The following is a 24,145-nucleotide window of genomic DNA, read 5'->3' as shown; positions in this document are numbered from 1 at the left end:
AACTGTCCCCTTACAAAATAGATCATTGTAGCTATGTTTCCAGTATTGGAAGCAGTATCCTTCTTTAAATATGGCCACCCTAAATAAGTCGATTATATATACACCTCCCTTTTCTCTTTCTGTTGGCAGAGAGGCAAAGGCACTGCCTATGACGTAACAGCCAATACTTGAACAAATCGCCACCTAAAAAGCTGAGCTGAGCAGACAAAAGTTTTCATCCTGGGATTATCGTGACTCATCAGTACATGTTTAACCAAAGAAAGAGCATTTATTTAGTGTACATAGGTAATTAATATTGACATAGTTAAGGAGTATACACAATGGAGTCATAAATTCAATAGTAAACCTTTTAGAGAATAGTTTCCAAGAGTACAGATAGCATAACGTTTTCTTAAAAGATTCATTAGGGATAATATGAAAAGAAGAATGCAGTGCCATCATTATGTATGATGAGACATGGCTGGAATACATTTGTTAACTCAAATACACATTCAATGTTGAAAAGACAACATTCCGCTGTTCCAGAGGTCATCTGTTAATCAGATTTTTGTCATACAAATGTTGTGGTTTTCACCCTGTTGGTGAACACCATAGTAGAAACAAGAAAACGTGTTTTGCCCTTAGGCACATAACTGGGAGATGGGGGGTCCCCAACTGTTCCAAAAGTGCTTTCTGACACGGTTCTGTATCCACGGGCAAAGCAGACCTGCGCTGGGCAGGCTGTGCTCCTGCTGACAGCACTCAAGTTCTCTTTCCGCTGAATATCCTTGCACTGAATCAAGAACATCCCCTTCCTAAAACAAAACTAATCTGATATTCAGCTGTGGAATACACAAATGGATATAAAGCTTACTAAAGGATAGGAAGGGGTGACATGTGGAAGGCATAACTGGCATCACTGGCAAGTTGAAATCATGATTGTGACAGACCAAAGTTCCCAGTAGCGTACAATAAAAACTGGATTTTTGTTTCTGTGAGACTGCTTTTTTGCCCTATGACAATCTTCACCGTCTGTTAATGTTATTCATAGATGAGACTTTGTACCCAGTAGTACTCATCCTCACCCCAGGCTTCTGATCGACTCACCCTGGCACCATCTGTCTATGTTTGTTCTGAGTCCAAGATACTCCAGGAACCACATCACTATGAATTTACTTCAACTTTCTCTCTATACAGATCATAATCAGAAAAACATCTTTAGGAAGAGATAAGTGAATTTCCTTCTTCTGTAAAATCAATAGTACTGTTACTATGATCACAGAAGGCCAGCCAAGAGAGCACATGCAAAAGCAAATGGGGATGATTATATTGAAAAACTAGAAAGATCCACTCATCTACAAAATAAAGGGTTGTTTGCTGATTTCATTGATACAAACGTTTGGAGGACCATGCTCTTTTGGGGCCGTACCTGAGATATTCTGGATACCCATTCAGTCAACCTCAAATCTGTAGAAGCAGACTAGAGCAAGAACTACTATCGCGACACAACAAGCTGCGCCTGGTGATGAAGGACAACCATCTCACCTAGTGCGTCTTTCCAGGGCAAACGCGGCAGAGCTCCATATCCTACAGCCAGCCTTTCTAAACCACTCCGTTCCCTTCCTGCCGTAAATACGGGAGGACAAATTGACACTTCTTTCCTCTAGTCAAACTGCCCCTGCAGATGTTTTTGAATAAGGAACAAATACTTCATTTTATTTATGTCTAACAAACCGGCCAAACATTCCAACTATTCCTTACCAAAGGAATAAAACAAGACAATCATGAAAAGAACACGTTACTCAACCTCACTCACTGATACAATACAAGCAAACACTGTAAATGTATCAAAATAAAAGTATAGAACAGAGAATAAACTCTTCCAAAGCCAAACACAACACTGGTTCACAGCTATCAGTTACACAGAAGTGGTATTGAAAGGAGATGTTAGTTTAGAAGCACACAACTAACATTTGAACTTTCTCCAGGAAAGCTCTGCAGCTGGGAAGCCTAATTGTATTTCCAGCATGCCTAATTGTGTTTCCTGACTCCAGGGGACAGGAATTCCCCAGATACTGATGACTGACAGGCCTGGTTCTGCTTTCAACCTGCAAGTAAGCAAAAATACCCAGTTTTGTGAAACTTAGCATGAAAATCTACCACTGTTTCCCCTCGTATCATTAGCAACTGGAAGTGCTCGATACTTCACAGTAGCACTCAGCACTACCTGCACCCGGGTCATTTGCAGAAGTCATTTGCAGAGGTACAAAATGCCCTCAGTACTTGCATTCAGTAACAAACATTAAGATGTAGGGCTTAAACCACACAGCCAGACTTTGTGAAGCACCAAACATCTTCCCGTGCCAACGAAACCAGGTGGAGTTAAAAGGTACCCAAGATTTCTAGTGCTACTGTCACTAAGTTAGAGTGTTTTAAAACCTACTTGCTTGTTCTGATAATGTTTATTGGTTCATGAACCTGATACTTTTTTAGAATTTTATGCAACCTTTTGAGGATAGTTGCAGTTATGATGTTAGAATTGATTCATCCATGACCATTAAATCTTTCCCTTCTACTGAATATTTAACCAACATCGTTCATGGTGTGCTTTTCACGTCTTAAGATCAATCATACACGATAGAAAGAGCAAATAGTGTTTATTGCTTTAAGAACAAGCTTCACCTTTGGTGCAAAAAAAATCTATTATTCAGAATCCTTTATATCTCATATTAGCATTCATTAAAACTACCCTTTTGAAAGCCTTTTTATTACACCAATCACTGCTTATTTAAGAGGACTGATACAATTGATAATTTTAAAACTTCAGTATAGACGGATTATAAAACTTGGTCTGATTTAAGTCATTATTGAAAATACTATGACCGTTACTATCTGGTCTTGTAGCAGGATCAAAGGTTCTTAACCAACTTATCATTATGCCTTCAGATCATACAGCAAACACAGTCCTGATGTACCATACAGATTTCTCCTCTAAGTTTCAGGCCGTGATTCTGTCTATGCAGAGGTGCTGAGCAATCGCTGAGCTCCCAAACTTTCCTTCAGTTTCAGGCACTGTAAGTGCAAGTTCCATATGATAATTTTTGTGTTCTATATTCCCAATGGGAATAATGAATCAGCAACAAAAACTTGATAGAGGACAGAGAATAACTTAAGGCATGCTATGTGACGTAGATGATGTAAATCCCACTGAAATTCAGGTTTGAGATTTGTTACGTTCACAATGAGAATCATGAACCGGGCCACTATACATCAGTGACTCTTGTATTCTTTATTTTCTGCCCAAGGATCAAATCACAAATTTTCCCAGCACGAAGAGATATCCAAGAGTAGCAAAAAGCTTACAGTATTTTGTGTCAAATTGTAAGTAAAATACAAGAAGCAGAAGGCATTCTCTTTTTCTTTTCTTGTACTTAGTCTCTGCCAAGTTGTCTCCAGGAATTTGACCAAAAGATTATTTTAAGAAAATAGCATCTTTATAAGAAAGCTAAGAATATCTTGATTATGAGAATATTTCTTTGTTAAGAAATGGTTAACAAAAAGAACTAATTTTCTAACTGTGGATTTTCCTCAAATCTGAGACTAATGAAGATATATATCATGAATGTTTATTTAAAAATTAAGACATAATCCATGAAAAATAATCTCTGTATTGGGTATTGAATACTCACTCCTGAATAAAACTCCAAATGTTTCTATAGCATAAATCTATTTTTTGAGGCACTTCATAATTGCCTACATTTCCATATATGCTCTTTGCTGAAATTGAATCTGCCCTTTGTGAAATCAAAGCCTTTTTAAATATTTCTAGAGAGTTTTAGTCAGACTACTTCAGCAAAACCAGCCACTCTTCTACCAGCCCTAACAGATGAAAAACAGGACACAAAGGAGTAGGTACCTGTAATGGACTGAAAATTGCATGGGAACAAAGAAGCATATTAGAGGAGGAAAATAAAAATGTAAGTGATGGATATTCACTCGTTTCAAATGAGCGTGAGGGAATTTGCTCACTTAGCATCAGAGACGAGCAGGAAGATGATCATTTGCAGTCTAAAATGGTCATGAACATTTGGGAAAGTAAGGTTCCAATTTTATTTGGCAAGTCAAAAACATTTTGTTCTGTTTGGGGATCATGATAAAAACAGATGTCTTGGAACTAGCAATATTCCAAGTATAATGAGGTTCACACCACTTCTACCCACAAAAGATAGTTTTTTCTGACATTTTAAAGGAAAAATAAATTATTAAGAATAATGCATAGCCATAGAGTGCAGCAGCTGAGATACAATCTTGAAGGTTTGACCTTCCTAAGATTTGATACACATCATATATACTGAACTTGCTGTATGACCTTTACCATCAGTTCTTTAGAGAACAAAGTGCACAAATCTTCTTTGTAAAAAAATAAATAAATAAAATGAAAATATCCATTATGGTTATAACTCTGTCCCACATAAGTGCATAGCTTCCACATCTCGCAAGAATCCCTTTAGCCACTGTCACGAAGGCAGGTGCCATTGGAGACTGGGCTCGGTGACTCAGCTGCATGCTTAACATGCTTCCCTCTTATTGTAGTGAGATTACCACTTCTGTCTTGTTTCAGTCAAGCTTAAGCCAGCATTTTCTAAATCTATTTGCTTATCTCATTCAGACAACCTGTCATCCCTCTAGGGGTACTGTTCATTTCTTTTGGAAAGCAGCTCAAAGCAGGATGTTGTCAGCATATTAGTAGCAACACAGCCCGAGATCCAAAAACTCTGAGAAATTCCAAAAAATAGAGGAGAAAATCTTCTCACATAAAGCTTTCTGGAGCTGCTTTACTTATGTTACAAAATACTGCAGCCTAGGCAGCAATGGGTTTATTTAAACCTTATGCATATACATATGGAAACATTCTGTTCTAAGTCATACTATTTTTTTTATTATTATCCAGAACACAAAATAGCTTGAGATTTTGGTAAACTAAATAGCTAACATAGCTTCAGTTCACCTCTACCTTATTTAAAAGTACAATTATTTTCCTTTCTTATTATTTATCTATTAATTTACTAGAGTGAAGTATATACCTTGGGATTATCCCATTTGGGGGGAGAAGGGGTGTCACTTCTTCTTTGCCCATAATGCTAACTGCTGACCAGTTAAATATTTTTGGTTTTGTTCTTCTCTTTCTACTTGCAAGAACATTTCTCTTTTTAACCTCAGATACTCAGGGAATCCCTCATTATAACACACCACCCGGCTTTTGTTTAAAGATTACTTTTTTCTTACATGAATAGGTATTTTCCCAAACTATAGGTTCCTCACATTGTCCCCGAGTATCTTTTAATTTCTCAGTTGATAAGATTTAATTTATCAAAAATGTGAAATCTAGTACGTTTGAACATTCTGTGGGTTTTGTATGCAGAATTACATTCTGTATAAGTGTTAAAACTAAAACAGACAAGTTGGATTCAAAACAGTCTGGATTAAATCCAGAAATATATTTCTTATGATCACATCTACCTGTCCCCATCATGTTCAGCTCTGCCTTCTCATAAAACCAAAAACCGCCACATGCATGACTATTATCTTGGCATCACTAATAATGTGAACAATACATCCAACATAAATTAGGCTTTCTTGTATTAAATATTATGAGGAAAAAATCTGAAAAGAGGTCTAGGGCATCTTTACAAGTCAGTCAACTGTAGCTTTATCCTAAAAGTGGTAATTTTTACCAGAGTCCTAACAGTAGTGGTCATGATCAGTCATTAGAATCACACAACAGAATTTGAGTTACCTCATATTGACTTTACTTGGAGACAAAAACAGTTTTATAGTTAAAAGGGTATTTGGGAGATTTATAATATTTGACTTTATACCTTGAGAGCTACAATCTCTGATTTTTTTTTAATACCATCAATTATACTTTTATTTTCAGCTCATTTACTCTCAGTTTTCTCTCCATCTTCCCGTCTGAGAAAATAAACACAGTAGAGTGCTAGACTTCTCATGACTCCAATTTCACAAGTGTATTGGCTGCAGAGATATATTTTTCTCTATAAGAAAAATATTCCTTCAAGTGGAATGTGCTATTTTCAACAGGTTCTATTAAAAACCATACTGAACAGCAACTACACAGACTGCAAATAACCTGCTGACTATATATAGCGTAACTTTCGTTGAACAGTGTTTTATGTGGGCATGCTATCACACTTGCAGTAGTCAATATGATGAAATTTAAAGCTACCTAGTGTTTGGTAGCCATATTGTTTACATAGGAATTTTAGAATACAAAAATAATGATTCATGGATTTATGATAAATATTTGAGAAATGCCAATGTATTTTAAATTGAATTCATTATATATTCTAATAAATGGAGCAATCCTTTCAGAAATTGCTTTATTTCAGACACTGACTAAAATATCCGCTATAATTAATGGCATGAAGCTCAACAATGGAAAATGCTGGGTTCCGTACCAGGGATGGAGACAAATGGCTGGAAAGTAGCTCAGCAGGAAGGGATCTCTGGGTGCTGGTCAACAGCAGGCTCAACAGGAGCCCGCGCAGTGTGCCCTGGAAGCCAAGAGGGCAAACTGTATTCTGGGATGCACTAAAGGCCACACAACCAGCCAGCCTAGAGAGATGATTATTCCACTATATTTAGCACTGGTGTGGCCTCACCTTAAATATCGTGTGCAGTTCTGGGCTCCACAATATAGTCTATGAGGAGAGGCTGAGGGCGCTTTCCTAGAGAGGTGGCTACTGCCCCACGCCTGTCAGTGTTCAAGAGGCTTTTGGATGATGCCCTTAGTAATAAGCTTTAACTTTCACGGGGAAAGCAATAAATAAAAATAAAAATAAAAATATTTGGGGTATTTGGATATCTTTAAGCAGCGAATATTAAGAAACTTTCTTTCCCAAGCCACTGTAGTATCTAGTGAATTACGTAACACAAGAAGGACTCCCCCAATAAAATTAATAGGCAGCAGGTTCAAAGCAGACAAAAGGTCACAACTCTCCTATACAACACCTAATTAAATTGCAGAATTCATTTCACCAAGTTCTGAAGCCAAAAATATAAATAGGTTTCAAATGGGACTGCAAATGCTTATGGCAGAGAGATTCTTAATGGCTATGAAATAAATGCAGCAATATGCACGCAGCCTTCACCTCAGGAAACCACTACAACACAGCCAAGTGGCTGTACCAGAATTACTCTCTGCATGCCCTGCTCCATATGTGAGTTCTTAAATATCCATTGCAAGGCGTTGCCAACACAGATTATGGGAATACCTCTATTTTGACTGGAGCTTAATACATTCACATAACTTTCCAGGGTCCTTACAAAAAAAAAAGTATATATAAACTTTAAGTGAAACACTTAGGCACAAAGAACATCAGCAAGTCCTAATGAAGAAAAATCCATATATACCTTTTACAAAATACATGCCATATATATGTGAAGAAACAAAACCTGACAGGCTAATTGTTGAGCAATTGCTCAACAGTTAAAGCAATTTCTTCAGAGGGCAGCTATGGATTTCTACTCTGTAAGGATGCCAACATGGAAAGACCTTGAACAATGCAGGTAAAACTCATGATGAGGCACACAGGAGCTCGAGATAAAAATATTCTTTATGAAGGAAGACCAGATATGGAAGACCACTCTCAATATTGAACCTTTGATCCATCATGACAGCTGGGACAAATGCCCAAAGACTGCAGGAAAGCAAATGTCACTCCTGCCTTCAGGAAGGGCACAAAGGAGGGCCCAGGGAAAGTACAGGCTGGGCAGCCTCACCTCAGTCCCTCGGAAGCTGATGGAACAGCTCATCCTGGAAACTATTTCCAGGCACATAAAGGAAAAAAAGCTTACCAACAGTAGTCAGTATGGATTCAACAAAAGAAGTCATACTTGACCAACTTAACGAACTTCTGTGATGAAATGAGTGGCCTAGTAGATGAGAGGAGAGCAATGGATACTTTGTCTCCAGGAAGACTTTCAACACCATCTGCCAAAAGATTCTCACAGAGAAGTTGATGAACTATGGGCTGGATGAACTGATACAATGTGGATTGACGTAAAACTGGGAAGAGTGGCAGATACACCAGAAGGACCTAGACTAGCTGGAGAAATGGGCTGACAGGAACCTCATGAAGTTAGTGAGGGGAAATGCGAAGTCCTGCACCTGGAGAAGAACAACCCCAGATACCAGAACAGGCTGGACCCTACCCAGCTGAAAAGCAGCTTGGCAGAAAAGGACCTGGAGCTCCTGCTGGACAGCAAGTTGAACAGAAGCCAACAACGTGTACCCTTAGGGCAAAGAAGGCCAGTGGTATTCGGGGCTGTATTAAGCAAAGTATCACCAGCAAGTCAAGAGAGATGATCCTTCCCCACTGCTCAGTCCTGGTGAGGCCACACCTGGACCAGTTCTGGGCTCCCTGGTACAACAGACCTGGATATACTGGAGTGAGCCCAGCAAAGCGTAACAAAGATGATAGAGGAACTGTAGCACACAGTGTGAGAAAAGGATGAGAGTGCTGGGTCTGTTCAGCCTGGAGAAGAAGAGGTTCAAGAGGGAGGTGTGGTGGTTTTACCGTGCTAGGCAGCTGAACACCACAACCGCTCTCTCACTGCCCCTCCTCAGATGAGGAGGGGAAGAAGTAAAGGAAAGAACAACTCACGGGTTGAGATAAGGATAATTTAATTAAAGAGAAAAATATATATATTATTAAGGAAATATTATTATTAATTAAACAATTCAACTAAAGGGAAAAAAGGGAGAGGGGAAGAGGGAGAGGGAAAGGTAATAACAAAACAAAACAAGTAAAGGCTATGTGGAAGTGCAGAAATTACTCTCTACTTCCCACAAATGAGCGATGCTTGACCACGTCCTTGAAGCAGGGCCTCAATGCACGTAGCCGGTGTTCGGGAGGAGGACAGACGTTTTCACAACGAGAGCCCACCCCTCCCCTCTCCTTCCTTTTTCCACCTTTTATTGCTGAGTGTGACATCACATGGTATGGAATATCCCTTTGGTTGGTTCAGGTCAGCTGCCCTGCTGATGTTTCTTTCTCACTTTTTGCCCACCCCCTAGGAGGGTCAAAGAGAGTCCTGATGCTGTGCCACCTCTGCTCAGCAGCAGACACAACACCGGTGTGATACCACTGCTGTTCTAGCTACAAGTGCAGAGCACAGCACTGTATGGGCTGCTGCAGGGAAAGTTCACATCCCAGCCAGACCCAGCACAGGGGGTCTCATCACTGTCTGTAAATACCTGAAGGGAGGGTGCAAAGAGGACAGAGGCAGGCTCTCTTCTGTGGTGCCCAGTGCCAGGACACAAGGCAATATGCACAAACCGTACCACAAGAGGCTACATTTAAACATCAGGAAGCAGTTAACTGTGAGTGTGACTGGGCACAAGAAGGTTTCCCAAAAAGGTTGTGGAATCTCCTCCTTGGAGACTGATCTTCAAAAGCTGTCTGGACATGGTCCTGGGAAAGTGACTCTAGGTGAACCTGCTTAAGCAGGGGAAGTTGGATAAGACATCCAGAGGGAACTTTCAACCTCAAACATTCTGTGATAAAAAATTCATGTCCAAAGGATGTCAAACTATTCCTGCCACAAAAATACTGGAGAGCAAAACAGAATTTTGTAACATGATACCTTACATTCTCAACAACTAGCATGATTCCTTCTCTGCCTTCTCACACATTTTGTGCTCCCCAGATTAACTGTAAGTAAGTTTTCCATCATTGAAATTGGACAGCCAGACGTATCTTAAAATCCATTACAGACTCAGATACTGGCAGTGACTTCAAGTGGAAAATGTGCAGACATTTATAGATAGGGGTAAAAATGTCTCCAGGCATACAGACTTCTGTGCCTTACAATGATACCCGAGTACAACAGTCCTCTGCAATCCATTAAAGTCAGAAAAAGAAATTAAATAAAAAAGTTTTACTATTAATATTTCTGTTCTATTTTTCTCTGTGAAAGTTTACAATAATCACAAAAATAAAGCATGCTCATTAATAAATCAATGATATGATATGAACACAAATACACAGTGCTGGAAGACACTTTAAAAAGTCACTTAATCCATTCTCTTGTCCTAGTGAGAACCACGTACACCTGGGTCTCTTGTAACAACACATATTTACCTTGCCAAGTCTAAGATTTTCAGTCACAGAGCTTCCACACAAGCCCCAGGCAAACTACTTAAGCATTTTAAGTTTTCTTTCCATTAAAAAGTTTTCCCTACCAAACTGAATCACTGAATCCTACCTGGTACAACTTAAGTTTAATTATTTCTGCTTGAACACAAGCAGGAAGAAGAGATGTATTTCCTTCCAAACTACAACAGCTTTCTGCATAATTAAAGATCTGTTCATCTCCTTCATCCCCTAGGATTTTCTCTCCAGTATGAACCATCTCATATGTTTCAATCTTTCTTTATGCAGGCCATATTATTTAGACGTATGACTAATCTTTCTTATTGCTCTCCAATGAATACTAACCACTCCACATCATTTTTGAAATACAGTTTCCAAAACAGAGCACACTATTCCAGGTGAGACATTACCAAAGCTTAGCAGAGTGAAAACATTACTTCACGGCAAATCCAGACTATTGTGTATATATCCCATTATGTCATTTACATCATTCACAAACACTGACTCTTCCTCAGATGACTTACTATTATGGCTCCCAGATTCTCTGTCAAAGAACTTCTACTTGGACAGTTTTCTCCATCTTAGGTCAACTGCATAAACTATCCCTACCTAACTAAACTACCTTACATTCATCCTGCTGAATAGTATCAGACCTCTATTGCATGGCACCATAACACCATAACCACAGCTTGTTTTTATTCAGAATATTTTTGGAATATAACCCTGCTATTAAATATAATACCTCTCACAGCCTTGTGGCATCTGTAAATTCAATGAGTTTACAGCATAATTCATTTCCTAGTTATCTAATAAAAACACTGAAGAAAATTGGTTCCCCAGAAATGGCTGTTCAAAATAATCCTTCCAATATAACAGTAATTTTAACAGTAACAGGATTTCTAAGCGGTTTTTCGGCAACTATAACTCAGTCATTTACATTGAGAACAGTATTTTGTTTCTTCAAAGCTATATGCTTCACATGTACAATACTGGTAACAAGAACAAACTTTGATGCATTGAGGGGATTAGGAATACAATGGAGATGGTGTGAACAAAATTTAATATTGCAAATACCTAACCATAATCAATAAAGAAAAGCTCCACTACTAGTAATATACACAATTTAGTAACAACATCAGTAAGGAAATAAGACACAGAGCTCAAAATAATACACTACCTTACAGAATATCAATTTTATGGCCTATTTCTGTTCAATTTTGTCAAAATTTCTGTGTATTTTCAGAAAAAAATTAACTGTTTTCATGCCTTGTAAGTATGAAATGCCATTTAACTATACATATTTAAAAATAAAATAAAACTGATTCTGCCTGAAATATATCAAATAATATGCATGTCTTAAACTTCTTACACATGGGTTCAAAAGCAAACGTACTTTGTAATGTAAAATTATAAAACAATCATTTTAAAAATAAAATACATAACCATTTAAAGTTCAAATAATATCTGATGTCCCATTTAAAAATCTTTAAGTTTGATATATTTTTTTAGTTTCTCATTACGAAAAGAGTATTCTCAGCTTCATGCTTTAAGTTCTACTCTAAGACTGAATGTCCTAGCTTTGCCGGTTCCTGTTAAATCATAACATTTTCAGACTGAAAGAAAAGTAAATTTTTTCACACAGCTCTCATACTGGCTTAGCACTGTAGAGGGTCCATGGATGAAATAATGGCCCCATCAAAGTCAAAACTCCCCTGAATTTTGACAGAACCAAAATTTCACGTTATATCTGCTAAAGTTTTGAAACTTTACAGATATTTTAGAAGCGTGAAAAAATGAAATGACACTTTCCTGTCCTTTAAAAGCTCTTCATATTATATAGATTTGTATAGCATTCTATGCATGATCACTACCACAAATACCATGCATGTGCATAGATATGCTATATATAACACAACACGACTTACCATTCAAGCTCCACATGCACAGAAAACACATCACTTCACTGAGAGTTTCACGTATGAAGCATTTGCAGAAAAAGGCAAATGGAGCAGTAGTATTTCCTCAGATTGTTTTCTAATTTAATTTCACTTAAATTACTGTTAAAAACGTGGAAGTTGATTTTCAATTTTCCCTTTGCCAATAAGGGTTGAAAAGCAAACAGTGTCAGCTTGTAAAATGCCTTTAGCAGGATGTTCTAAATGGGCAGTTCTTATAAACCTACTCTCCAGGATGTTTTAATGCTATACAGACATTACTTAGTCTACAGAGAGCAGCTTACTTACGTCTGGGGCTCCTTTTCATTTTGCTGTTTTTGCTGTGGTTGAAGAACGTTATTTACCAGCTCAGTGATCCCACTAAAGGGAAACCACCTGTTTAAATAAGCAAATAATGTGACTGAATAACCAATAAAACCACAGTAGTTCAAATGTTTTCTTATCCAATGATTTTAGAAAATATACAGGCAGAAAAGCTAGAGCTAGAACAATGGGAATGTTAGCTGCAATACTAAATCAGCCACTAAGGGGGGAAGGGAAACAAAGTTTTACAATTAACCAGTTCACAAGCAGGCAGCAAGAACCTACATCCAACCAAGATGTGGATGAAGTAAGAAGCTGCAGGCAGCTCTCTTACAAGCCAGTCAGGAAGCAGATGGCAAACTAACTGCAGCCTATCAGGTATTAGGGTAAGCTAATACCATCAAAGGTGCAGAAAGCAGAACATGGCAAAGGTAGAAAAGTCAAGCCTACTGCACTTTTAAGATAATTTACTTACTGTGTCAGCTGTGGTTTTTGCTCTTCTTTGACCCTAAAAAATAAGTTTGCACAACTGAGTGCAACATGTTGTAAAACAACTACCCTGAAGTTTTATAACCTGTATCAAATCAGTAGGAAAAAAATCTCACCCTGAGCTAAAAGGAATTCCCTTAATATTTGTTGGGTATTTATAATAAATTGTATTCCTTGCTTATTTCCATGTAGGGTTAAAAGTGGGGAAAGCCAAATATCTAAAATATCTTGTTACAAAATGAAACGAGTCTGGTTTCCCCTAACTGGCTTCCAATTCTTTGGACAGAATACCATGTTAGAACATTTCCAGCAATACATTCAACTATAAATGCAATTATCTTACCTATAATCTATTTTCTAGATTTTTATTTTACAATCAATTGTGAATTTAAAACATAGAACATCATTTAAAATGCAACACCCTAAACTAACAGGTTAAAGGAAAATCTTCTCTATATTTACTAAACTACAATTATGTCAGTGTCTGCAGACTATGTAACTAAGGAGGGAAGACTAAGGAACTTGACTCTGAGTAAAGTTTACTTTTACTTGCTAGAAGAAATAATTCGATAATACATACAGTAAGTCTGCATAGTACTGATTAGTGTTTGTCCATCGACTTCAGGAAAACATTGTATCTGAAATACATGCTTTAATGTGCGTGAGCAAGGCAGTGTTCTGTGCAATTCCTCTCCACCAAACCCAAGAATGGAGATGTGTACTCATAGGCAATATTTACATCTCTCTAATATTTACTCTCCCTCTAATTGCACCTATCTGTCCTAAATACCAAGTTAGGATCCAGCTTCCCTTTACATTCAATGAAATCAAACAGATTCCTAAATAGATGTCCTGAATGTCCCTCTGGAGAAGCCCTTACTTAGCTAAGAGGGGACTGCAGGCTCATAATTTAAGCAGATGCTTAACTTCAGATAAAAGACTAAAGCTCACAAAAATAGCTCCACATCTCCTCCTCCATATATGTCACTGTGACTACTACTGTAAACAGGGCTCAGCGACTAGATGAACTAAATAAGGGAAGGGGGCTTTTTGAAAAAAACAAAGTTTAGTACAGAAAGAGAAAACTGAACATGCAGCACACAGTAAACAGTCCTCTAGCACAGCTTGCCTTTTCAGCATTTTAGAAAATTATAGTGAAAAAAAAAATGTTCCAGTACAAAACCAAAAAACGCAGGCAGATATTTTTGAAGTTAAGAAATATGAAAATAAAAAATGCTCATGCAGGTGCAATTCCACTCCACCATGCATCTTAACTGCAATATTATCTTTCACCATGAGATTCCATACTGTTTCTGCCACACAACAAAATAGGGAATTGGCATCTGTACCTTCTGTACTAGGCACCTTAAAACATTTTAGAACCTCCAACTTTAGGGGCCTGAAAGCTGTATTTGGTTAACTGTGAGCATGAATTGCCACTGGACAAAGAAAACTGAATATACAGTTCCTCCATGGTTCCTTATATTCCTCTCAATATATGTCTCACAAACACATTTACTGGACACCTAAATTACTATTTCATTGTGAATTTTTCTACTGAAATAAATAAATGAAACATGAATGTTTCACATATTAAGATTACAAGCAACATCCTTCCTTTGGACTGGGACCATGGTCATTTTTTGTAACATGCAGAAGTGAGACCGAAATAGAGTGAGATCATAATTTGTAGTAACGTACACTTCTTCAGAGAGCTCCATTTGAAATCTTTGTTGTTGTTGTTGTTGTTGTTTTCCAAGAGGATTTAGCATCTTTACATAATTGTGTATGTTCAGTGACTTCAACTGCAGCTGCAAATCCTTTGTATTTTTGAAAATCTTACAATCAGATTTTGAATTCAGAACCATTAAATAAAGAAACGTTTCCCATTAGTAGCCACCTTGAAAATCTGCATTTAAAATGGTTTTCCCCTCATTTTATAGAAGCACTGTGTTCTAAGCCAGGATATGATTTGCTTCCGCAACTGAAAATATATCTCCTCTGAAATACTCTTCTCCTACAATTCTGTGTCTCGTCCACTGTACACTTTCCAACACTGCAGTTACGTGAGGACAAGAGCCTCTATTATTATATAACTATGACGCATCCTTGAGTGCTATCCACATACCCTTTAGTCCCTTGATTAGGCAATGATCTTTCTTGACTTTCTAACGACAATGGAGGGGAAGTGAAATGAAATTATTAAAAATATCTATTGAAAAAACAGATTCTACCAAATGAAGTTAAGCTCATATTGACCTTGTGGGTCAACAGGCCTGGACCCTTGGGTGTACAGCACAGATATTTCTCATTCAAGGTCAGGGAATAGATTGAGATTCGGCACCCAAGTCAGCAAGCCAGAGGGAAAGGCCTGCTAACCTCTTTCCAAAAGACTCTTCAATCAGACAAATTAGGAGTAGAAGCTGCACTAAGTCGTAGAAATATTAATGTATTAGATGAAATACAAGGAATGCGTTTTAACACAATGGTGGTTTAAATGTTTTTTTCTAGACAAAAGAGGACTGATGAGACTTCAGATTCTTAAATCATGTCTAGATACTACACATAGTGTTGTCCTTCCTTTGGTTTAAGAAGTGCCTTGTGTTCTACTAGGGAGTGGACTCCCAGATTTCCCATATATAAATTGCCTTATACCCTCCTTTCAAAAATCAGCAACTAATAACTCCTTACAAGAATTGGATTAACATGTCAAATATATATATATATATCCATTTACTCATCAGACCAAGAAATACCAAACCATGTAACCACATTCTGCTTCTTTCAGACTACATCTTAATTTTGCCTTCCCACATCTTTTCAAACTGCCTTCTAGAAACTCCACCAAAAAGGATGCCAGTTCTAATTATTGACCAGAAATAATTTCCAATAAATAACTGTTTATTAAGACCACCAGCAGGCTGCAGATAATGTGATCAACAGTGACTGGGCCAGTGCATTCCAACAGCACAAAACATTAAGTAATTCTCTACCTATTTTCAAGTTTGATGAAAATTTGTCTCTATAGGAATTCAATCAACACAGTGTACAAACTCCACATTAATTCTGAAACATTGAAAGAATCTGAAACCTTTATCAGTTCACAACTTACTTTGCACAGATCATAATTCCGTATCCTGCATCATATGATTCACTTTAAAACAAGACAGTATTTTTCTGCTTGCCAACAATGAAAATTGTTGCACTTTGCAAGTGTAAAAGTGTTTAAGTTGCCTGGAACCTCTGCGCTTTGAAACATTTACAGTACCAATCCTCTTGTGTTCTTCTGCAAGCCTACACAGTGCAAGTGCCAGACCCCAAGTCTCATTCAACACTTCTTTAAGTTAGATCCTCTCTGTGTACTTTAAGTTTCCTTGAAGGTCATGGCTAGTCCCACTGGTAAAGGGAACGAATAGGGGGACACAATAGAAACGTGAGGGAAGAGAACAAGAACAACAGAAGCAGAAGAAGTTGCAAAGGTAGTGAAAATAACACAATTTTCCTCAGCCCTATAAATTCTTAATAATTTTCTATTCTTCAATCCACTGCTATCAGTAAAAGCACTTACCTAAAATCTGTTGTGCCAAAACCATACAGAATTCTTCCCAAAAGATGCGTTGGTAAACTAACAAGTACTCTGTCACCAGACATCTCTTCTACTTTTACATTATTTGGTGCATAGCCACAAAAACATGTGGGTGGTAATCAGGTGCCTACATCCATGATAAAGACCTATACAATATGGCCTATACCTTCTAGATAAGTGAATTAAACAGGTACCTAGTTCTTTTCCAGTGAAGCCTGGGATATGCAGATTTCAGAACCAGCCATCCTTGCCAGGAATAAACATCTATGTCAAACACTACAGCGCTCTCAACATTCCGATTTGCCAGCCACAGACCTACAGGCACACGGAGACCGGATCAGCAGGAACAGTCTGAGTGTACCTCATGTACCATGAAACACCGGGAGAAGCACAAAGCATGTAGCACACCACCTCACTTGGGTTTCAAACGCTACAGGCCAGTAGTTGGGCGCCTTTTCTCAGCAGCAGGACAGCAGCTTCTTGTGCTCTCCTTGGCCCAAGGGAATCACGAGCACGCCCCTCATCGTCCCACCACCTCAGCAAGGGTAGACAAGGCTACAGCAGGACAGAAGGCTTTTCGAGCCCTTTTGCTGAGAGGGCTGGAAATACAAACCTACCTCTTGTTTAGAATTCTGATTTCCCTCCTCCGGGGAGGTAAATAACTAAGTATTTATTATTAAAATTAATGTTGTAATTGACGTTGTATCACTTTAATGAAGTCATTGATGCTTTTACAGTAGCTATTTTTATTAAACGCATTGCCTATGAAGTCGAGCAAATGGGACACTTCCAGTAAATTTTAAGTTTGGGGAACACACAGCCTCACAGCCCAAAACTCAAAGCAGAATATACATAGTTTCCATGAGAAATGCACGTTACACTAAACTTGATTAAGAATTAAGATGAGATTAAATATTAATGCACAGAACTATCTCGTCTTCCCAAAGCAAATCGCCCAGGAACAATGAGGGACAGTCTCAGTTCTATAAAAAGCACCTTCCCATCTTGTTTCCCCTGCAGATACAATACTGACACTGACCCCAGCCGTGCTCACAGAAAAGAAGTAGAGAATAGCTGAGTGAAGACTGCAGAAATAATAGTCTCAAATATAGATTTCTAGCTATGCACATAAAAAAAAATAAATCTGGAAGAGCAGTATCTTTCAAATAAACACGACAGCATGAATGCCAACTCCTTGACACCCACATACGCTACAAAGTGAATTTAACTTAATACTGCCCTCAGGTTTTGCATTTGTTCTTTGCATTCCAGATCCCGCTATCGCAGACAACAGTAAAGAGCCAGCAGCTAGCTCACAAGTCAAGATGCCAACACACAGGCTTCAACAGACATATTCTCCCTCCTCACTAATTCTCTCCAATTATCAACAGATTTCAACTATTCTAAAAACATTTGATAACCAGAAAATGTCTTCCCAATGCAAACATACTGAAAGGCACAGACTAAAGACAGAACTGTAAGTTCAGTTTATGGATTTTATGTTAGATACTGCTATTTCTTGCACAGCTGTCTAAAAAATGGACATACCGCTAATTGACAGGATTACTGTAACTGTAAATCCCCAATAAAGTATTCTGAATATCTCCATAAAACTTTCCACAGATTAAAATGCAATTACTAAATGAGTACATTCCAGCAATCTTCAAAAAAAAAAAGCGTTACACAACATGAACTGGGATGAAGATGGCATGGAAGGTGAAAAAGAAAGCAAAAGCATATGAATTCACACTCTTCATCACTTTTTAAAAATTCTGATTAAGGTACGGAATGGTCTGTCTCAGGAATCTATAAATTCCCATTCTCACAGCACATGAACAGTACAATCTTTTAAAAATATTTGCCATCACCAATATTTATGTTATGTAGAAAAAAATCATCCCCAACGTACCTTGGAAAATAACACCAAAAATAAAATAGTATTTAAATAAATAATGATAACATTCTGTCAGCCTTCCCCTCTCCTCCTGCCTCCTGCTCTCTCTCTGAAAATGGCATAAATGTGTTTAAACCACCCAGGGGATGCCAGTTCCATTGGTCTAACCAGGGACCATGTTGAAATAGAGGGAGGTCATCTTCTCCATCCACTTCAGAGGTTTCCACCACTCTTTCATGGTCCATTAATCCATCTTCCTAGATTTCCTGCTGTGGACTTTTTCTTTTCTTTTTTCAAATCTTTTTAACAGTATCACAGTGATAGTCCTTCCACCCAGTCACAAATTAAATAAATAAATAAATAAATAAATAAAATAAAAGATTACTGTGCAGTGATTACCTGCTCACAACTCAAGTCTAAAACCAAGATGCATGATACAGACACTTTGCCTGAACCCACTCTTGACAAAATAGTAAACAAAGCCACAAAGTCAAATATGCCTAAAGTCTACATTTCCCTTGAAATGGGGATTTTTTTTTTTTATTAATTTAGAGAATATAAGTAATTGAGTTAAGAAGGATCATATTTCGGACAATTTAATAATGTGTTTTCATATAAAAAAATTTCCTGAAGAAGTGTTCAGGTGATTTTTCTGACTGATTCTGACCTGATCATAACAACAGTATCAGCAGTTTCTGCAGAAACAACCTGGAGATCAGAAGCTGAGAGGTAACTGAGCATTTGATACTACTGAAGAAGCAGGTGAAGTTAGATGCTTGGAATAGAAATGGTATTTGTTAACAAAGGATAAATTTGAACCCACCTAAATCCTTGCTGAAGTGGTTAAACATCACCTGAAGTCCAAGCTGAAGGAATATCTAAAAGTACAAGAGAGGCAACAAGAAAAATCCATACCCACTTTAGGAATAAGCACAGACCTATAGATGTTGCTTTACAGTAGTCCAGACTGAATAAGCTGCCTACAGATCCTCAGATGAAAATCACCGATAAACATAATAAATCCCATACAACTAGAACTACTCTGACATTTAGATGATAAATAGAAACAGGATGAATTTATCAAAGGTACCAGAAAAACATGTCAAGCATGACAGCAGTAATTTTAGAAAATACATACTAAATGTAGTTCATTGCTGTCTGAAAACATAAAATGCTCAACCACACCATGCTTTGCTTTCAATTCAGAGTGGGGAAACTGACAGCAAGTTTTGATTATTTCAAAACCAGCCCAATAAATGAGACGAATTATCTTTGAACATGAATTCCTCAGGGCAAAAATGTTTCCTATTACTTGCTTCTGAAGTAAGAGACACTGTGTTCTCTAAATGAATTCAGAAGCTTGTGCATTATGTGGTACAATCCAATCACTTCCTTACTGCATAACCATCATGAGTTAATAACTTTAAAAACTACTTTTTTTTCCAGGAGCTGTTGGTAGAAGAGCCTTTAGGTATATGGTCATTTTGGAAATTAATCCTTTCAAGGCTGGTGACGATAATCTCGAGGAGATTTTCTGGGTTCCTCCTATTCCTTAACAGAAAGCCTCCACATTTCTCCCAGCCTGGTCAGACTTTTTCTTTTCCATTACGGTCTTGCTATTGAAACCATAAATTGAGTGTCTGAATCACAATGAGTACACAAGCAAATGAGCGTAGTACAACTGTAATAATAAATAAGTACTACACTGAGTGGTATCAACTGTGTTATGTGCAGTTCCAATAACTAATTCACGGATCAATGCTCTCTCTTGAAGGTTATCCAAAAGTGGAAGCAGGAGGCCTCAACCAGGGAGGTAATATCAAAAGGTCAGTGTTAAAAACCTAGTATTTGTCCAAACCTACCACATTGTTTAAACTGAGCTAATGCAGCTTCTTCCTATAATTAGCAACCAAGAGTATTTTGGTTATCACAGAGCAAGTGGGAATTTGTAACCGTCAGCACTATAAGTGGTTGCCATGTGGAGCACGCCAGCTGCCTCCCACTTGGGTATCTTGTGTCTGCCGAGGATTGATGAGAAAACTAAGAACATATACTAAAACTAGGAACAGCAAAAAATATAGGGCAGTAATTAATATACATTTTTGAATGAAGCAAAGTTGTCAAATAGGGGCAATAAATATAGCTAGAAGACTGTAACATTATTCATCCTGTATAAACAGGCTTTGAGTAACCTGGTCTGGTGGGAGGCGTCCCTGTCCAAGGCAGGGGCATTGAACTAGATGGGCTTTAAGGTCCCTTCCAACCCAAACTGTTCTATAATTCTATTAACACAAGAAAATATATTCAGTGAAAAAGTGTCTTCCAATCCTAAAATTCCAGAAGATTTTTATCATTTGTCTCATTTACTAACTTTAGTGAACTAGGAGTTTCACCATTTTGAGCTTCTCAGAGTAAATTATCTATTACTTGGTAGTTGTACCATATGTAACAGGACAAAGATCAGCATTAATTAACTTTCAAAATGTAACCTCGAAAATTAGATTGTGTTAGAAAACTACTAAGAGCAAAGCAAAGATCCAGTCAATGCATACGAAGGCTGCTGTGGGCAGCAGTTAAAAAGAGCGAGCACATTTTAATGAGTTCTTGAGCCCCAATAGATATTACTTGACGAGAAGTTTACCTACTCATTTTTTACCGGTTCTTTTAAAAAGCAGCTAATATGATGTAATTCTTTACTAGAATGAAATTCCAAATCCAATTTCAAGGACATGAGACATTAAACTCAAGGAGGTAAATACCTCCTTGAGTTTAATTGGTTTGTTCTGTCAGTGGACTCCTTTCTAAACAAAAAGGCTATGTTCCTACAAATACTGATTTTCTTCTCTTTAACAAGCTACATTGTAAGACAATAGTTTAATCACCTGGACAGTAAGACAATAGTTTAGTCATCTATCCTAGCAGTATTTTTGATAACACTACTGTCTCCCTCATGCAAACTACTTTTCTATAATCTCAGAGCATACACTGAAAAATGTTTGAATTACATACATTAGTAGAATCCAATCTCCTAATGGAAGATCAATTTTTGACAGCTGGAATTTTCAGCATATAGCTTACATACTATCTGAAAAAATCTATTTCTGAATGTATCTATTTTTAAACAAAACTGAAGAAAGTTCTTATTACCTTCTATTAGTGTTGTTACTTTGAATTCAGACAAATTTTGGATTTGCTTTCCTTCCTTTTTAAGACCAGCTTCACAAACAGTTACTTAGAAAGAAATATTCCTTCAATACAGTCCTTAAGACACTACTCCACACTTCACCTTACTTCAAAAAATTCAGGCTTCACCACATAAGATGTCATGGGTTTTGGCTGGGACAGAGTTAATTTGGCTGGGACAGAGTTAATTTTCTTCACTGATGAAATACATGCATAAACGTATCTCAACATAAAACACAAGGTTAAAAACCTACTCAAGTTTCAGCAAATCTGTAATTTCCAAGCACAATTTGATCAACAGATAAGTTTTAACAACTGATAACCAAATTTTTCTTAAAAAAGAAAATAAATTTTTTCTTTTTCTTAAAAAAGAAATAAATGTAATTTAAAATGACTGGAGGGAGAGAAGGACAGAAAGGGGTTGTCCTTAGGATTTAATTCCATTTAAATGGAAACTTCAAATTATAGTGACATTGTAATTCATCTGAGAGTCTTCTACATTCTTGTACACTTGTAGGTATACCTAGAAACATACAAGGCAAAAACACTGTATTTTTTTTTTTTTTAACTAGATCCTAAGGATTTTTAAGATATATTTATTACAGTATCTGGATTGCAACTTTCCTTATTTAATGTAATTCCCATTAATTCTATATTGGAAAGATGAGACAAAAAAAATACTTAATGTTTCAATCTTTTTTGCAGATAACTGAAGTTCTTAGGGATATCATAAAACAAAAGCAAAAGCCTACCTTAAAACTGATACAAAAGGTAAGAAGCTGAAATCAAACAACCGTTTAATCCCCTTTCAGAGCATTAATTGAATTTTACATATTTCAAATATTATCCTAAAACAAAGGCTTTGCAGGTAATAAACGTACAGATAACAATGTAAATAGTTTTGTTTTTTTTTAACAAACTACTCCAAAAAGACAGTTTTCCCTATGTGTTTTTTTTTTTTCCTTCTTCAACAGTAGATGGCATTCCAATCATCTCCTGCAGAAAGTGCTTCCCTAGATGCTTGTAATACCACCAGCTGCTACGCTAAAATATGCAACCCTGGGCTCAGCTGTTAGCAGGTGAATTAAATAAAAATCCATTTTAACTCTATAAATAATTTGGAATGCATTAGTAATTTCTTTGGGCTTGGTATTTTATTTTGCCTGTTAAGTAAGATTTTTTTAAACATCATTAGCTGTAGTATATTCACCAGGTGAAAACCACAAGAGAGACAGTAAGTTAATATTTCTCAGGCTATGAGGTCTAACTGCATGAACAGGATCCAAATTTCTTCCAGTCAGAATGCGGCCAATCCTAGAGAATTGCACAGGAAATAACAGGAACAGAAATCAATATTGTGAATTTGTTCTTGTTTTCAGCCTCTTCAGAATCAGCCTTACAGAGAGCCCCTTCACAAGGCTGGCTTATAGCTTGCATCCACTCATACACGAAGCTATGAATAACTATCACATAGCAGGGTTAGCAGTGGAGGTACTTCATCAGTAAGGACAGTGTACTAAATGTTAAATTGCATGAAAAATACCAAAAACAGAACCGCATCATAGTTTCTGCTACAAAAACAAGATTACAATCTAAGATTGAAACAGGAAATGAAAAACCAGGACAAGAAAAATAAACAAGAAATACAATAGTAATGCAGTCTCTTTTTCCACACAACTTGCTTTCAAATTGATTTTTTTTAATCTAGGAAAATGTTAGTCTTACTGACACAAACTTTATAGTGACAACTTGTAATAAGAACTGAAAATGAAATTGTATATATCTTAGATTTGACCGTGTTTAATAGCCAATTTATCAAGTCATTCAGTTTTGCTAATTTGCTATTCGCATAAATTGTGAGAGGTGGATATTACATTATTAAAGACAAAGTTTTAAATTCTTTATGAGGAAATAATTCCAATATTCTTAAGACTTTTTGTTACAAGAGGAAAACATAAAATACTGTTCTTTTCCCTGAAAAAGATAATAAATTGACTAAAAATATAAATGGAAATACTTTAAGGTTTTGAAATTGATGTTGAAAGAATACGGAAGGGAGGCAGGGAGGAAGGGAGGGAGGAAGGGAGGGAGGAAGACTTCTGCAGAACGCTGGTGTGATTAGTTTTTAACAATTTTGATTGCTTTGTCCTAGTAGTTAAATTATTTCAAATAGCTTCCATAAGTTAAGGACATACTAAGCAGAACTTTAAAAGTATTTAAATTATCTGCTATAAAAAGTAATGAAAATTGGTTCTTTCAAACTAAGATGTTAGGACCTCTGAACAGAATTCCTTAGCCTCTCCAAAACATCTAATTTTACCTAAGAAATAATTTTAAATGCTAAAGCTATTTTATTTTCACTAATCTTCATTAATTCCTGCCACATACAAACCCATGCAGCGGCCAGTGACTGAGCCTAACTGAGACATTCCCTGCCCAAGTGACTCGTGGTTTTCTTCATCCTCCTATCAGCTTTCAACACCAAAACTCGAAGTGTGATGTTTTGGGTCCATTAGGCTTGGTGTTTCAGAGTACCATGCAGGTTGATCAGTCAGGCACCACTATACTGCAAGACTGT

General features: G+C 37.1%; 1 protein-coding gene across 15 annotated transcripts in view; it reads right to left on the bottom strand.

The window, feature by feature from the left end:
- The window catches only part of RIMS2 (regulating synaptic membrane exocytosis 2), a 457,720-nt gene that overhangs the window by 384,810 nt on the left and 48,765 nt on the right, over positions 1 to 24,145 (bottom strand). For 9 of the 15 annotated variants that reach the window (XM_035316481.1, XM_035316485.1, XM_035316482.1 and 6 more), the window contains exons 2-3: positions 12,891 to 12,923; positions 12,401 to 12,487 (exon numbers count right to left, since the gene is read on the bottom strand). The exons of the other annotated variants lie outside the window; for them this stretch is intronic. In XM_035316481.1, the coding sequence (XP_035172372.1) occupies positions 12,401 to 12,487; positions 12,891 to 12,923 (120 nt within the window). The remainder of the gene's footprint in view (positions 1 to 12,400; positions 12,488 to 12,890; positions 12,924 to 24,145) is intronic. 15 annotated transcript variants of the gene reach the window in all.

Source organism: Oxyura jamaicensis, chromosome 2 (assembly GCF_011077185.1).
Source record: "Oxyura jamaicensis isolate SHBP4307 breed ruddy duck chromosome 2, BPBGC_Ojam_1.0, whole genome shotgun sequence".
Taxonomy (NCBI): Eukaryota; Metazoa; Chordata; class Aves; order Anseriformes; family Anatidae; genus Oxyura; species Oxyura jamaicensis.
The sequence above is the reverse complement of the archived record's forward strand: the minus strand, read 5'-3'. Positions and strand labels throughout refer to the sequence as shown.